Here is a 15,236-nt window from a genome sequence, read left to right as displayed (position 1 = left end):
GTGTTCAAAACTTAAGGTAACTTGAGCAAGGGGTTCCCAAAACAGAACCCCCTTCAAAAATGTCACAACAAATGTTTATGGTTCTTATAACATTTTTGGTTCACATCCTATCATGGCTCTGCTGCCACGCTCCCAAAACTGGGATAGCAGCACCCTATGGTGACTGATCTCAGCTCAGGTCTGGCACCCACTGTCCCTTTGGGGAAGCAACGTTTAAAAGAAAAGAAGTACTTGTGGCACCTTAGAGACTAACAAATTTATTTGAGCATTAGCTTTCGTGAGCTACGAAAGCTTATGCTCAAATAAATTGGTTAGTCTCTATGGTGCCACAAGTCCTCCTTTTCTTTTTGCGGATACAGACTAACAGGGCTGCTACTCTGAAACCAGTGTTTAAAAGGTTATTCTACAAGGTGGCTTGAGCCAAGCTGATGAGCCAGAGAAAGTCACTTGGGTGTGTGCAGCAGGACTGGCACTCTGGTACAAGCCAGCGTGTTTGCCAGTTGCCTGACATCAGAATAAATGGTTTGCTCAAGGTGACGTGCTGTGGTTTTGAACCCACCCAGTATCCATGTGCTCTGAGTCTGACCCCTTAGCAGCTCTCTGAGAACATTGGGAATGTTAGTTGCTCTGTACCTGCCTTCTACAAAACTTGCCTCTTGCAAGTTTAGCCCTAAGGTCAAAGCTTCTGTTGAGACCTGATATGTCAAAGTGTCCTACAACCCACATTATTATTCAAATTTTATTTTAGAAGTATTGTTAGGGAAAATAGCATTAATTAAATAGATGGAAGCTGAAAGACTCTAGTGAGCAACAGCATTAGGGCAATGTAATCATGCTGCCTGCTCCACACCCCCGTCCTGAATGGTGGGACTGGGTGTGATCAAAGAAAAGCAAGTAGCTGTGATTCTCATCAATGTCTGCATGATCAAAGGGGTTGCTGAGCATCAAGAAAGGCACCCATAATGAAAGACCTATTCTAAGGACTGGCATGTGGTCAACATTGACTGTTTTCAGTCGAAACACTAACATGTTTATCATGAAAAATAAATAGCTTTCTGGAACAATTCATCCAGTCCACACAAACCAAGGAGTCTTAGGGTGATTGGCACCTTTTAGAGGGAGAGCACGCTAGTGCATCTGGGCTTATTACCTGCTGTCCTACTAGGCTTAAGGGATGGCACCTGAGTCTTATAAAGGGGGAGACAGCTGCCAGGTGGCTGGTAGATACTTGCAGGCACTGTGGAGAGTAAGAAGATTCCTGCAGGGCCCTAAGGCAACAGAGGAAGATACTAAGGGGGAAAGCCTAAGGAGAAGGCCATGCTTTAGGTAAATGGTGTATTTTTTGTTTTTTTTTGGGTTGCTGAAACACTGAACTCCATAGATACATCCATGCAGAGCCTTATATACACAATTAAGAACAGATTGTTCAGTCTTATTTTCAGCTCCTGCAGTGTGAAGAGGTTGCAGTAAGGTCTTTAAAGGCAAGGCCATTATCCAGTCCAATAATACAGAGAAGTAAAGAAACCACCAACCTTTAGTCCTGTTTGTAAGCCCTGGTCTACACTAGGACTTTAGGTTGAATTTAGTAGCGTTAAATCGATGTAAACCTGCAACCGTCCACACGACAAAGCCCTTTATTTCGACTTAAAGGGCTCTTAAAATCGATTTCCTTACTCCACCCCCGACAAGTGGATTAGCACTTAAATTGGCCTTGGCGGGTTGAATTTGGGGTACTGTGGACACAATTCGACGGTATTGGCCTCCGGGAGCTATCCCAGAGTGTTCCATTGTGACTACTCTGGACAGCACTCTCAACTCAGATGCACGATTGTTTGCCGTTGCTCTGACGCAGGGAGGGGCGACTGACGACACGGCTTACAGGGTTGGCTTACAGGGAGTTAAAATCAACAAAGGGGGTGGCTTTACATCAAGGAGTATTTCAGGCAGGACTTCACGGAGGGTTCCAATAAGAAATGGTGCACCTAAGTTATTGTTCTTATTGGAACAAGGAGGTTAGTCTGGCCTCTGATTGATACATGGCTAGATTTACCTCGCTGCATCTTCTCTGTGAGTGACTGCAGTGTGACCTAGAGGAATGAGTCCCCTAGACAGGGGGCGGGGTTGCAAATGAGTACAAAACAAATCTGGTCTATTTCTGGTTTTGATACACTCCATCTATCTTTCACATCTTTGGCTGGCAGCAGACGGTGCAGAAGGACTGCATGCCATCCACCTTCCATGGCTGCTCGGCAGAAGATGGTACAATAGGACTGCTAGCAATCCGTATCACCTGCCTGCTCACCATAAGATGGTTCAATAGGACTGACTGCAGGACTAAAGAGAATGACCTGATTAAGTCACTCCAAATTTAGTCCCTGCACCCATGTCTGCCCAGGCGCTCCTGATCGACCTCACAGAGGCGACCAGGAGCACCTCGGACATGACGATGACGGCTACCAGTCCTATTGCACCGTCTGCTGCCACAAGGCAATGGGTTGCTGCTGCTGTGTAGCAATGCCGTACCGCGTCTGCCAGCACCCAGGAGACATACGGTGACAGTGAGCTGAGCGGGCTCCATGCTTGCAGTGGTATGGCGTCTGCACAGGTAACTCAGGAAAAAGGCGCGAAACGATTGTCTGCCCTTGCTTTCACGGAGGGAGGGAGGGAACGGGGGCCTGACGATATGTACCCAGAACCACCTGCGACAATGTTTTAGCCCCATCAGGCGTTGGGATCTTAACCCAGAATTCCAATGGGCAGCGGAGACTGCGGGAACTGTGGGATAGTTACCCCCAGTGCAACACTCCGACTCTAGCCTCGGTACTGTGGAAGCACTCTGCCGAGTTAATGCACTTAGAGCATTTTCTGTGGGGACACACACACACTAATTTCTAAAAAAAAAGACTTCTATAAATTCGACCTAATTTCGTAGTTTAGACATACCCTAAGAGGAAGCTTCTGTATTGGATAAAAGATGAGTAATAGTTGCTATCAGGATTTGAATAATTTTTAAAGGTGAATCAGTTTCGTATGTTTGAAGTCTAGATACATAATGAATCAGCATGTTAAGCACACTGCAGGCAACATGTGCAACAAGGAAGACAAACCCTCAGGGAGGAGGGGCTGGGACCAGCTGAGACTGCAATGAAGACTTGGTAAGTTTGAGATTTATTTTAAAAGACTTTGTGCAGGACTTAATCAAGTGGATGCCAGCAGGGAAATGTTCTGAATATCTGGACTGTTTGGCCTTTGTACAGGGCCCTGAGTGAAGGGGAAACTGAGGCCAGTTTGGCAGAAACATGCTGGCCAGAAGGGCGTGCTACAGGGCAGGCATGCCGTTTGACGCAAGTGTTCACATCTATCAATTTCACTCTTCAAAGTGCTGTATTTTCTGTTAGTTGAGTGGCCCTTTTTAAAGCAGTCATAGCAAACGAGATACAGCCCCCCCCGCAAACGGCCATAGAAAAATCAAGCTGTGCACAGGCTACACTAAACCTTAAATATACTTTGACCCAAAAGACTGGATTGCTGTAGAATTTTTCACCCCGGTTAAAATGGAAATTTAGGTGTAACCTTAACTGGGGTATGCTACTGCCCCACATAACATTGATATGTCATGCTGGGGTAAGGGGTAGGGTTAGGGGTGCAAGCGGAGGTCATTTAGTCAAAGGATTCCCAAGATAAAAAACGTTCCCTCCCTCCCCCGCCCATTAAATTAATTAAAGATAGCTTTAAAAATAAAAGTGCTGTAAAGTCCACATGCAGAGGAAGATTGTCTTGAAAACTGGTATGCCACAGCTGAGGCTGGGGTAGTGTTTGTGGTGAAAATTTGGGGTCATTAGATTAAGGAGTTCTCATTATTCAATCCCTCACATTGAGCATCTTTAAATTTTCTAAAGGCTCTGTAATCCTCATCTGTCATAAGATCACTGCTGTGCCATAACAGGGGCAAACTGGTAGTCATTTGGGCAAGGGTATCCTCAGATTCAGCTCCCCAGTAAGCAGCTGATCTTAACATACAGATTGCTCTAAACCCCAGTTACGGTACAGGCCAGCCTCCTACAACTCTGTATTTCCTGGCTTCCGGAGGTTTGAGTCTAGGTGCACTTAATGTGCTGGAAGGCGACAAACCGAGGTGGGTTAGGGGCTTGTGAGGCCCTGGGCCAGAGCAAGTGGGGGCCCCCTCTGTACCCCTTCTGCCTGCAGTCCCCCTGTCCTCTTGAGTGCTCCTGCTCAGGGGTGGGGTCAGGGCGGAGGGCCTTGCCCTGCTCCCTGGCAGGAGCGCTGGGCAGCTGGAGAAAAGCAAGCCCCTGCGTCCCGACCCTGCTCCCCGGCAGGAGCACTGGGTGAAGCGGTGCGGGTTGGGGTGTGTCTCTTTTTCCAGGGCCACTGGGCACAGGCCCCATTAGCCTAGTTGCTACAAGGCCCAGCTGGTCGACCTGAACTCCCCGTTAATGATGGTTTGGGGAAGTGAATGATCACTTTGAAACCGATCTAGCGACTGCCTCCTGGAGAGGTGGGTTAACGACAGCAAATGGGAAAACCCCGTGCCTGCTTTAGGAAGCAGCACAGCTCCAGCGCCATAGATGTAGGATGAGAAAGCAGGAGACAAATAAAAAGAACCTGGAATCTGGTTTTAAGACAATCTCATGATTTTGGGGGTGCGGGCTGACCTGCTTCTCAACTTTTGACTCCTCCTGCAACTGCTTTGTACTTCACTAGAAAGCAATCTTCGGGCTCCTAGTGATGGGCCAGATAATAAATGCGTAGGTGTGTGAATGGCAATGCGCTTCCATGGGAGTGGAACCCGCCTAAGGCTGCGAGGGTGGGAGATGTGGCTACAGGAATGAGAGCTTCCTGTCCAGTTGTGGTTCTCTTGTCTCCCCAGGACTGGGAGGGATGGAAACTTACTGGGAACTCTGAACCGTGGGCTGGTATCTGGTATTAAAGCGGATCTTGGAGAGCACAGCTATGCAAAACATTTCTAGAGGGAGAGAGTAATTTCCTCAGCCAATTGCAGCCAACAATATTCCGCTGCCTTTGTGTGCCAGGCGATTCCCTTTGTAATGGAGATCTCCTCTTAACAGACGTCTGGAAATGCAGCTGTCTAGGGAGTTAGTTTCACATAATAACAGAGAGAGACTGCAGCCAAGTGCTCTCTGCCAGGAGTGAGGCATAAATCTGCCAGGTGATCAGGCTGCAGCAGAGCAGGGAAAGCACCCAGCAAAGAAGAGGCATGTCAAGTAGGGTCAGGACCTCTGGGTTGTCTTCCCGGCTGTGCCGCCGCTGTGTGACCTGACAGGTCGCTTCCCCTCGCAGTGCCTTGGTTTCACCAGCAGCACTGTGGGGCGAAAAGCAGTGACAAATGCAGCAGTTCTGTCTGCACGTTGCCTTTGATTTCAGGCCTCGAGGATTTGCTCCCCTCCTAGGTGTCCCTTGAAGTTTGGTTTCCAATGAACCCACAATCTCATGTCAGCGGGCTACCTCTCGAAACAATCAATGTATCGTAGGGATGCAAAGCCATAAATCAGCTGGCGTTCGCTCGGAACTGAGCCCAGGTAGCTGAACTGTGCTAAATTCAGCAGCAGCTTTACCTGCCTTTACTCTCTCCCATGTAGGTCTCAGCCTTTTTCTCCGCCAGGGTGGATTCTAGTCATGGGCTTTATTTGGATGGATCCTGGAAGCTTAGACAAATGCCACCCTCTCTTACCTGGGCAGGCTCGCATGAGTATAAACTCCCAGTACTTTGTGCTATGCATTAGCTGCCAACATACTTCTGTGTTCAATTTCAGGTACATGAATGGCTTAGGACAGAGGTAGTCAATAGTCCATAGGTCAAATCTGGACCATCAGATGCTTTTAAAGTAAATCTTTTTATTTACTTATCATTATTATTCTTTTTTTATTTTCTCCAGAGTCTGGATGACCCTTAGTACTTCTCCATTAAATATGTCAGTGATGTGGTGGTGGTTTTATTATCAGAGGGTGGGCATAGCGTAATGGATGCAATTGTTTTTTTTTTTAAGAGGCGATAGCTCGGAGAGTGATAGATTATGTGTGTTTGCGGGGGAGGAGTTCAAACAGGCTTTTAAGCAGCTGCCACATGGTAACTGCTTTCAGTGACTAATGATCCAGGCCAAAACTGCACAGTCCCCAGAGCCACTTGGACAATAGGGAAGGAGATTCTTGAACCTAATCCTGTGATAGAGGGGCATTTATTGCATGTCAATGCCAATTCCTAGAATAACCCTTTCACTGTGGAAGGATCTTTGTGCATGGCACTGTGCTCTGGTTTATTGAGTTGGATTTAAATCCAGCTTTTCCAGCTCCAGTAACCTTTGAGGTTTGGGGTAGCTACAACTGGAGAAGTTTTCAAGTTGATTCATATCTTGGCGTTCTCCATCCAATAGATGCAATTAGTCATCTGCGTCTGGCCCATGCCAGCTGACTCGGGCTGTTTCACTGCAGTATAGACAACTGGAGCCCAGACTCTAGAACTCTGTGAAGTGGGAGGCCCTCCCCTCAATGTGGTCATAATAGTACAAGAGGAGGGTCTGATCCAGCACTGACTGAAGTCAATAGAAACAGACTTGACTTTGGTGGGCATTGTTTTTAAAATGGTTTTGGCTATTGCATGTCCAAGGTCAGGGTTTAGTATCAAAGAGGCACTTAGAGGAGGGTTCCCACCTATTTTTCTTGACTGTGTGCCAAAATAATATCTCATGATAGCATTGTTGCTCAGTGATATGTCATGACCCCACCCTCAGAATGAATTCAGAAGCCAGTGTTTGTAGAACATGGGGTGAGTCAGACCCTTGGAAACTGAGCCCAGCACAGGGAAGTGGCACAGAAAAAATAGTTTGTGTTTTTTTGTGTTTTTTTTTTCTTCAAACAAAGCAAAACTTGATTGAAACCACCCAGATTCACGCTGACCCGCAAATGGGCCAGGCTTCTCCTGCAACTCAGGCCACATGCGTTCAAGACCGATCCTGAGACCTTGGCAAACCTGCCCCAAGTTTCAGGTTTCTACTGAAAGCATCCCCCAGCTCCACTGACTTCAGAGTTTTATTCTGGACTTACACCTGTTCAACTGAGTCAGGTCTACTCTAGAAAAGCATTGCAGGTGCAGCTTGGCAGCAACTTAAATATAAGCACTACCTTTGACTTACAATTGTTGACTAAGAATTGATTTAGAATCTGGTCAGTGGGGTGCATATAAACACACACAGCTATCGAATGAGTAATTATTTCTCATCGTGCATAGGCTACAACAAAGCATTCTGTGCAGAGAGGAATAGCTGGGCGACCTTGACAAGTTTTGCATCTGAGCTAATTCAAAATTTCATATGCAATCACCTAACTTCTAATCTTTTGTCTCACTGATAAATGAAAAGTTGTATTTATACTACATGACAGCAATCTTTTTGCTCTGCTGCAGAGGCAGCCAGCCAAAGGCAGCCATGGTCATGAACCCTGTTACCAGAACTGTTTTGACATCTCTGATTGCACCACAAGATCCTTTTGACATACAAGGAAGTAAACAAACCACAAAAGACGCAGAGGAAAAGCGTGAGCACTGTCTGAGCAATCTTAAAAGAGAAGTTAAAACAATGGGCCTTAAACCAGGAATGGCTCCACTGACTTCAGAGTTATTCTGGATATACACCTGTTTAACTGAGTCGAATCTCCACTAGAAAAGCATTGCAGGTACAGCTTTGCAACTATACAGGCAAACCTGCCCACTGTAGATACAGTTTATACTGGAAATAAGTGCTTTTGCCTGGGCAGTTTATACCAGTTCGTGAATGAAATAAGCTCTACCAGCAAAAACACTCTAGCTGCTATCACTGCCTATACGCTAAGGTTTTTGCCAGCATTGAGATGTCATACAAAAAGACACTTGCAACATTACTATATGGGCAAAAGTTTCTAATGTGGATCTGGCCAGGGACCAACATTTGGCCCAATGCATCTAATTCAACTACAGATTCAGCTTCCTCTGCCTCCCTAGCTGATGATCTCAAAACCTAAACAACAAACATGACCATTTAAAGATATTGATCTCTCCAGCATGCACATGCTTCTCAGCATGCACAGCCTTTAGGTGCAAATCTCAGGAATATAGCAACATTAAAGTAAATTCCACAAAAGACCCAAAGAAGGGAAAAAAAAGCCAATCCCAGTTTAATAAATCAAAGTAGTAATTTATGTAGCAACAAAACCTGCAGCTGTGTTATTTTCCACCTTAAACTTAACTAAACAGTGTGATGCTGCTGGTATACATCTCTAACCATAGTGCTACCAGCAAGGTCCTACGGCCCCTTTTGAGTTTCAGCTTTAAATGAACCCTAAAGTTCAATGCCACACTCAGCCCAGATCATCAAGTTTCAGCTGGATTAACCCTGAAACTGCTGAGCTCCACAGTGTTTTGTCTCAAAACCAAAACGCAGCCCAGGCTGAAGTAGTGTAGGAGCATTGGTTCTTCCTTTACACCCTGAGGCTGCAATTGGTCCATGTGGCCAGACTTCTATGTCCCTGCAGAGCCCACTTGGCTTCAGTGGACCCAAATGCAGGCTCATAGCCCTACTTAGCTTCTCCTATTCAATCATGTATGCAGAAAATAAGAGCTGGTCCATCACTGCATGTAGATAGGCCCATTATTAAGTCCACCCTTTGGTATTTCTAACACTGCCTCTAAAATTTGGTAGCACCTGCCCTGACAGCACTGTGTGTGTGTGTGTGTGCCATATAATGCTGCACTGATTCTTTCTTCTTATAGATTTAACTGTAGACACCCTGGTACCTTCTTTAATTTCCCTATCCCTTACCCTAATTCATCAGATTCCTTTTAAGTCAAAATTAAACAGATGCTTATTATCCAGAAATTCAGTAATGAATCACTTTCATGTTTGGAGAGTATGCTAACCGTGTAATGTAAAATTCATCACTACTGCTTTCTGATTTCCTCCCCGACTTCTTTGATAATGTTTGCCTGAATCTCTCAAACATCTGTGATAAAATTCTTATCTACTGTATGCTGAGCTAGAGCAGCTGCTTCTGTGACTGGGATCAGGACCCAGGAAATCTGGCTTCAGTTCCTAACTCTGCTACTCCCAGGCCTTTAAACATGCATTTTTTGGCAGCCATCCCATGCAAGACTCTTATTAAGCAGCCAATGGCTAGGACTCCAGAATGGGAGCTCCGCACCTGGCTCTGGGTTGGGGGGTGGCTTTCACTTCCACTTCCCCAGCTCCCTATACTTCAACAACTATAAAGCCAGAGCAATTGCTCAGGCTCAGTGTGGGTGAAGTGGATTTCACCCCATGCGCAGAGGACCTATGCAAAATTGTAAAATACCTTAACCTGGAAAGCACTCCCTACTGTTCTTTGGTTTTTTTCCACCTAGTATTTTTAATATTCTGGACCATTCTTGCAAAATACTTGTCCCAAGCTATTTTAGCTGCAGGTAGCCTTCCTCAAACACTTTTCTGGCAAGGGAAACAAAATAGATGCACTCATAAAGCTTCATTCTCTCTAGCATCCCCTCTTGCTCACCTCACTCCTGCTTGGTGGCCAGGATCAGGGAATGCAGGTGGCTGTCAGAGGAGGATTGAGACAATTGATCACAGGCTGGTCTGGGCCTGAATAGCTGAAGGGCTCTGCACACAAAGTCATGGATACTTTTATAGCAGGCACCGAGGCTGCCTCTTGAACTGTAGGGACCCAGGCCTCTGGCAGAATTCCAGCAGGGTCTTAAAAGCGCCTAAGCTGTCACATTGGGGTTTGGTTATTTATTGCTCTTGCTTCTCTGAAGTGTCCTTTTCCAGGGGAACCTTTCCTTGCACTTCATTGTATTATTCCCCTTCCTCTTGTTGTGAGCACAACAACGGCTCTCCAGAATTGCCAGTACACCCATGTACAAGACTCCAGTGGTTTACCAGCCAGGTTACTAGGGGTGGGCCTCATCTAGACGATCAGACTGGAAACTCCTCAGCTTTAGATGTCAGCTGATTTTGGAGTCAGGTTTAAAAGCACCTGGAGAAGAGGAGCAGAGGAGAGTGACCAAGAAGTGGATGGATTTAGAATGATGTCTTGGCTACGGTCATGAGTTAGAACAGCACCAGGACCATCATTAACTCCAGAGAACTCCTGGGCTGAGTTCTGCACTGAGTTCCACCCCTGCTGAACTCTAAGCAGCTGCAGGGGCATAAGCAAGGACAAAAGTTGTCTCAGTAGCTTTTCGCTTCTTGATGAAATCTGCCCTAACCATGGTGGTGAGACCCAGATCAGTTTTGAACTGTCAGCACAAGAACAGCAGCACAACTCAGGGCCTCAGCACCTGTAGCAACTTCAGGTGAGGCTAAACCAACCCCCAGGGATGGCCAGCCCCCCATTGTGTGGGATGAGGCTGGGAGCAGTTTGCAACTAGCCCATATCTTTAAAATGGGCTTAACTGAAACCAGGGAGTTGGAAAACAGTGCCTGACGCGTGGGGCGTTCCAGAACCTGATCTGACTTCTACCAGTTGGACCAGAACCTGATCTGACTTCTACCAGTTGGACCTTTCCAGCTGCGGCTAACCAGATGCTGTGATTCCTTATCGCCCATTCCCCTGTGTCCTGTACCATCAGACAAAATATGCCTTCTGCTTCTCTACGCAGCCTTCCCCTACAACCGCATGGGCCAGCACTGACTGGACATGTAGTCATCCAGACCAGCCATAGGTCCTCCAGCAGTAAGCACCAGCGAGAACTTTGCCAGCCCCAGCAGCTTCTCCTTTAGAACCAGCTGGTCATTTATAGAGTCTGTTTCTGTTGAGGGTGTTTGAAAAAGGCTATCATGCCCCACCACCATTCTTCCCTGGGGCAGGGCTAGCCTGGGCCTGCGAGACAGCACAGGGATTTTCTGACACAAAGTTGACTTTGATGTGAGGTGTTAGTCAGAGACACAGGCCCTGGTCCTGCCAGTGATACTGGCACTATTTGTACAGTGGGAATGCTGAGAGTCATTGAACCAAACTGTAAAGCCTTTATATAATGGAAACCACTTCAAGCCAGGGGGTGCAACAGCACCCCAGCTGCAGCTCCTATGGCTTCTCCATGTTTGGACCAACCTCCAAACCCCATTGAGGTCAGCGTCCCCACAGGCTGGATCGGGGCCTTATCTGTGACATTCCTGACTGGACATGAGGGGAAGCCACTTAAAGCGTTTCCAATATAGCCCCAGCTCAACAGCAAGTTGCAAGGGACTTACCCCCACTTCACCCTGGAACACAGACTCCCTCCCTGGGAGTCAGGGTCGATTCATCCCCCGGCCCAGCAAAGGGCTCCCTGGACAAAGGGCTCCGGGGGGTGGGGGGGTGGTAGTGGCAATGGGGAATAAGGGAGGACCAGCCCCCCGGGAGGTGGCGGCTGTTTGGCTATTGCAGCTTCCACAGACACTAGCAGAAGCTCCCAAGCGGAGGCTCGCGGGGTTTTGTTCTGGGGGTCCCCGCTGCAGTCTCTGGGGTTCAAGGCTTTGGAACAGGGGGTCGCTGCTCCCCAAACAAAGGAGCCGGGCCAAGGCTCGGAGGGAAACTGATCCGCGCCCAGCCGGGCTCTGCGGAGGGCTCGGACTTCGCTCCCAGGGGGCAGGAGAGGGGCCCGGGGCACGCGCTCGTTACCTCTGCCGCCGCCGCCCCATCTCTTCCTCCGGCTCCGGGCTAGGCTGAGGGGGACCGCCCGCTCCCCTCCCGCTGCCATCCAGCCCGGCCTCGGCTACCTGCGGCCGGCCCCTCACCTGCCGGCCACGCCCACCTTTAGCCCTCACCTGCCTGCAAACTGGTGCCTCGCCTTCCTCTTCCTGAGGGGGGAGGGGTTTGTTCTGCAGCGCCTCCACCGCACACCTGCAATAGGGCCCATGGCTCCTGAAGGGGTATGCGGGGCGGGCAGGAAGGGCTGCAGAGAGGACGGTGGTGTGACCGGGGAGTTTAGGAGGAGAGAGGTAAGTAGCTCTCCGTAGGCAGAGAGTAGTGTCGGGGAGCGATGAAAAGGTAGCAAAGCGGGTGCAGAAAAGGCTGAGTGTGTTTTGCACACTCATACACACAGAGGCTGTCCAAACCACTTCAGTGCTGAGCAGAGGAACTGTAGCCATTCAGTCCACTTTCTCTGCTTGTGACCTGTTGGAACCAGCTGACTTTGTAGGCAGGGATGTAGTGTTGCAAACAAGTGTGATTCAAAATTCAAGGTTTCAGAGTAGCAGCGGTGATAGTCTGTAACCGCAAAAAGAAAAGGAGGACTTGTGGCACCTTGAAGACTAACAAATTTATTTGAGCATAAGCTTTCGTGAGCTACAGCTCACTTCATCGGATACATTCCACACAAAGATGGACTACAGGCCGTCAGGAACAGTATCCCCGATAATGTCGCTGAAAACCTGGTGGCTGAACTTTGTGATTCTGTCCTCACCCACAACTATTTCACATTGGGGGACAATGTATACCTTTAAATCAGCGGCACTGCTATGGGTACCTGCATGGCCCCACAGTATGCCAACATTTTTATGGCTGACTTAGAACAACGCTTCCTCAGCTCTCATCCCCTAATGCCCTTACTCTACTTGCGCTACATTGATGACATCTTCATCGTCTGGATACGTGGAAAAGAAGCCCTTGAGGAATTCCGCCATGATTTCAACAATTTCCATCCCACCATCAACCTCAGCCTAGACCAGTCCACACAAGAGATCCACTTCCCGGACACTACAGTGCTAATAAGCAATGGTCACATAAACACCACCCTATACCGGAAACCTACTGACCGCTATGCCTACCTACATGCCTCCAGCTTTCATCCAGACCACACCACACAATCCATTGTCTACAGTCAAGCTCTACCGCATTTGCTCCAACCCCTCAGACAGAGACAAACACCTACAAGATCTCTATCAAGCGTTCTTACAACTACAATACCCACCTGCTGAAGTGAACAAACAGATTGACAGAGCCAGAAGAGTACCCAGAAAGTGTCCGATAAAGTGAGCTTTAGCTCACGAAAGCTTATGCTCAAATACATTTTTTAGTCTCTAAGGTGCCACAAGTCCTCCTTTTCTTTATTCAAAATTCAAGGAATGTTTAGCCTGTGGATTGCTCACAAGCTGTCAGCCAGAGCTGTTCTTCTGGGGCTTTGCAGTCCATGCTGTGTGACTGGTCACCTCACTAACAAAGCATTGTTTGAATGACCTTGAACAACACTGATATTGTTTTGAGAAGAGCTTGTATGAATCCTTCCGGGAATTGAGCGGGTGACACTCCCATACAGGTTATTCAGTGTGTGTTTAATAGCTGGTTCTTCTTAAAGATAAGGGCCTGCTGCCACCAGCTAATTCCTTAAGGTAAAGTCTGCAAAATGATACTCAGGTTGTATAAGGCTGTCCTTGTCTATCAGTGGGGTTGGAAAACTGTTTGGACAACTGGATTGTGTGAGTGAAGGGCCTGGCCAGATGTTGGGTGGTGTGCTTTCAGCTGAGTGGCGCTAGACTATAAACACTTCACAGAACAGGCTTTTTACCGACTTGAGTCATCTCCCTGCTCCCAAGAACAGAGTGGACAGATGGTGGGGAGTGAAAAGTACACAAGTGGCTGTGGAGAAACTCATTGTCCTGGGCAGGTTCTTTGGTCACCCAGCAGAGTCATTTCACTTTCTCCTAGCTCCTGATCTGTCCTGTTTTCCCCACTCTAATTCCCTGTAGTGTAGACCAAGCCCTGGTTAATCCACCTGTCTGAGAGGCGGGTTCAAGGAATAATTCTTCGACTGATGGAGCTGCATCTACAGTGCGGGTGAGGCTGACCTAACTATATTGCACAGGGCACAGAATTTGTCATTGCCCTGAGCAATGTAGCTAGGTCGAGCTAATTTGTAGGTGTAGGCCAGGCTTAACTCTCTGACCTTCAGGAAGTCATTAAACTCCTGCCTTGATTTCCCCATCTGTGAATGGGGAGTAATACTTCAAAAGGCTGTTAGGAGGAGTAATTAATATTTGTAAAATGATGAGATTAGTAAGGAGAAAAGATGCTAAGTGAATTAAATTAAAAGACATTTTAGCTATCCTCAAGGCACATCACTGGGTCCAGAAAACAAAGCAACACAGAAAAGGAACACTGATTTCAATCAGCAGCTGATCCCTTGAGCACTCCGAGCCAAAGCCCTGTAGTTTTAAGGTTGGGAACTGCCCTAAATACACATCATTTGAAAGGTGGAATCTAATTTTGGTGGGGTTTGGATATAACATTCACCTAGTGTTCTTACCACTCCTGTCTCTAAGGATTTCCTAATCATATCATTGTCCATCACCCTCACTTCAAAGTATCCTTACTGCCCCTCCTTTTCCAGACCTGTTATTGTTGTGTTACCATAGTACTTGGGAACCCCAGATATGAGCCAGGACCCCATTGTGCCAGGTGCTGTACCAAAGCAGGACAAAAAGACGGTCCCAATCCCTGCTCCAAAGAGCTGGCTTGGGAACAACACCCCTGATTTAAAGAGTCAACAGGACTTTATGGAACTTCTCAACAAGCATTGAGCCAGATCCTCATCTGCTGTAAATGGGCATACTTTCATTGACTTCAGTGCAGTTCACTCTTTACACACATCCCCTTTAGGGACAACTATGTTTCTCTGTATTTATTTCTCACTCACTATCTGTTAAGATTTGCATGCAAAAGAGAATGTAATTCCGCATTGCTCTGCCTATTGCATAGACACTCCCCCTAGTGCAAAGTGGGTGTAAAAGTATTACCATTCCGGGTTGTTCTAGTGTCAATGGCTGGACAAGGGTCAGGGCAGTGGTGAATTGAGCCCAGGAACTTGAATCAATAAAAGTTTCCCTGCTTCAGATGCATATGCCGCAGCTGAAGTTACCACCATCTATTTACTACAGTAAATACTATAGTTAATTGCTATGGTGATTATGATATCACAAGTGTAGGATCATGACATTATAAGGGGAATAAGCAGCTGAGGCAGATGAAACTCTTATGAAAGAAAGGATCCCGTTTTCAAGCAAAGGCTGAACAAAAATTAAAAAGGGAAGAAAAACGAAACAAATACATGCTGAGTTGGCAGAATTGTTTCTGTTTCTCACAGTTTTTTCCACCAGGAGTCAACAAGTCTTTAAAAGGATCTTTTGCATTTTAATGTATAAATACAGCTATCTACGTTAACGTGTCTTGAGGCTTTCAATGTCCTGTCCACTTCTGAA

At 47.2% G+C, this 15,236-nt stretch overlaps 1 protein-coding gene across 1 annotated transcript in view; it reads right to left on the bottom strand.

Moving 5' to 3' along the window:
* The window catches only part of LOC140914503 (hyaluronidase-4-like), a 31,975-nt gene extending 20,242 nt beyond the window's left edge, over nucleotides 1–11,733 (bottom strand). The window contains exon 1 of the mRNA XM_073352467.1: nucleotides 11,662–11,733. Coding sequence (XP_073208568.1) covers nucleotides 11,662–11,681 — 20 coding nt within the window. The 5' untranslated portion in view covers nucleotides 11,682–11,733. The remainder of the gene's footprint in view (nucleotides 1–11,661) is intronic.
* Between the last annotated feature and the right edge of the window lie 3,503 nt (nucleotides 11,734–15,236).

This window comes from Lepidochelys kempii, chromosome 7 (genome assembly GCF_965140265.1).
Source record: "Lepidochelys kempii isolate rLepKem1 chromosome 7, rLepKem1.hap2, whole genome shotgun sequence".
NCBI classification, from domain to species: domain Eukaryota; kingdom Metazoa; phylum Chordata; order Testudines; family Cheloniidae; genus Lepidochelys; species Lepidochelys kempii.
This window is presented reverse-complemented; position numbering and strand designations above follow the sequence as displayed.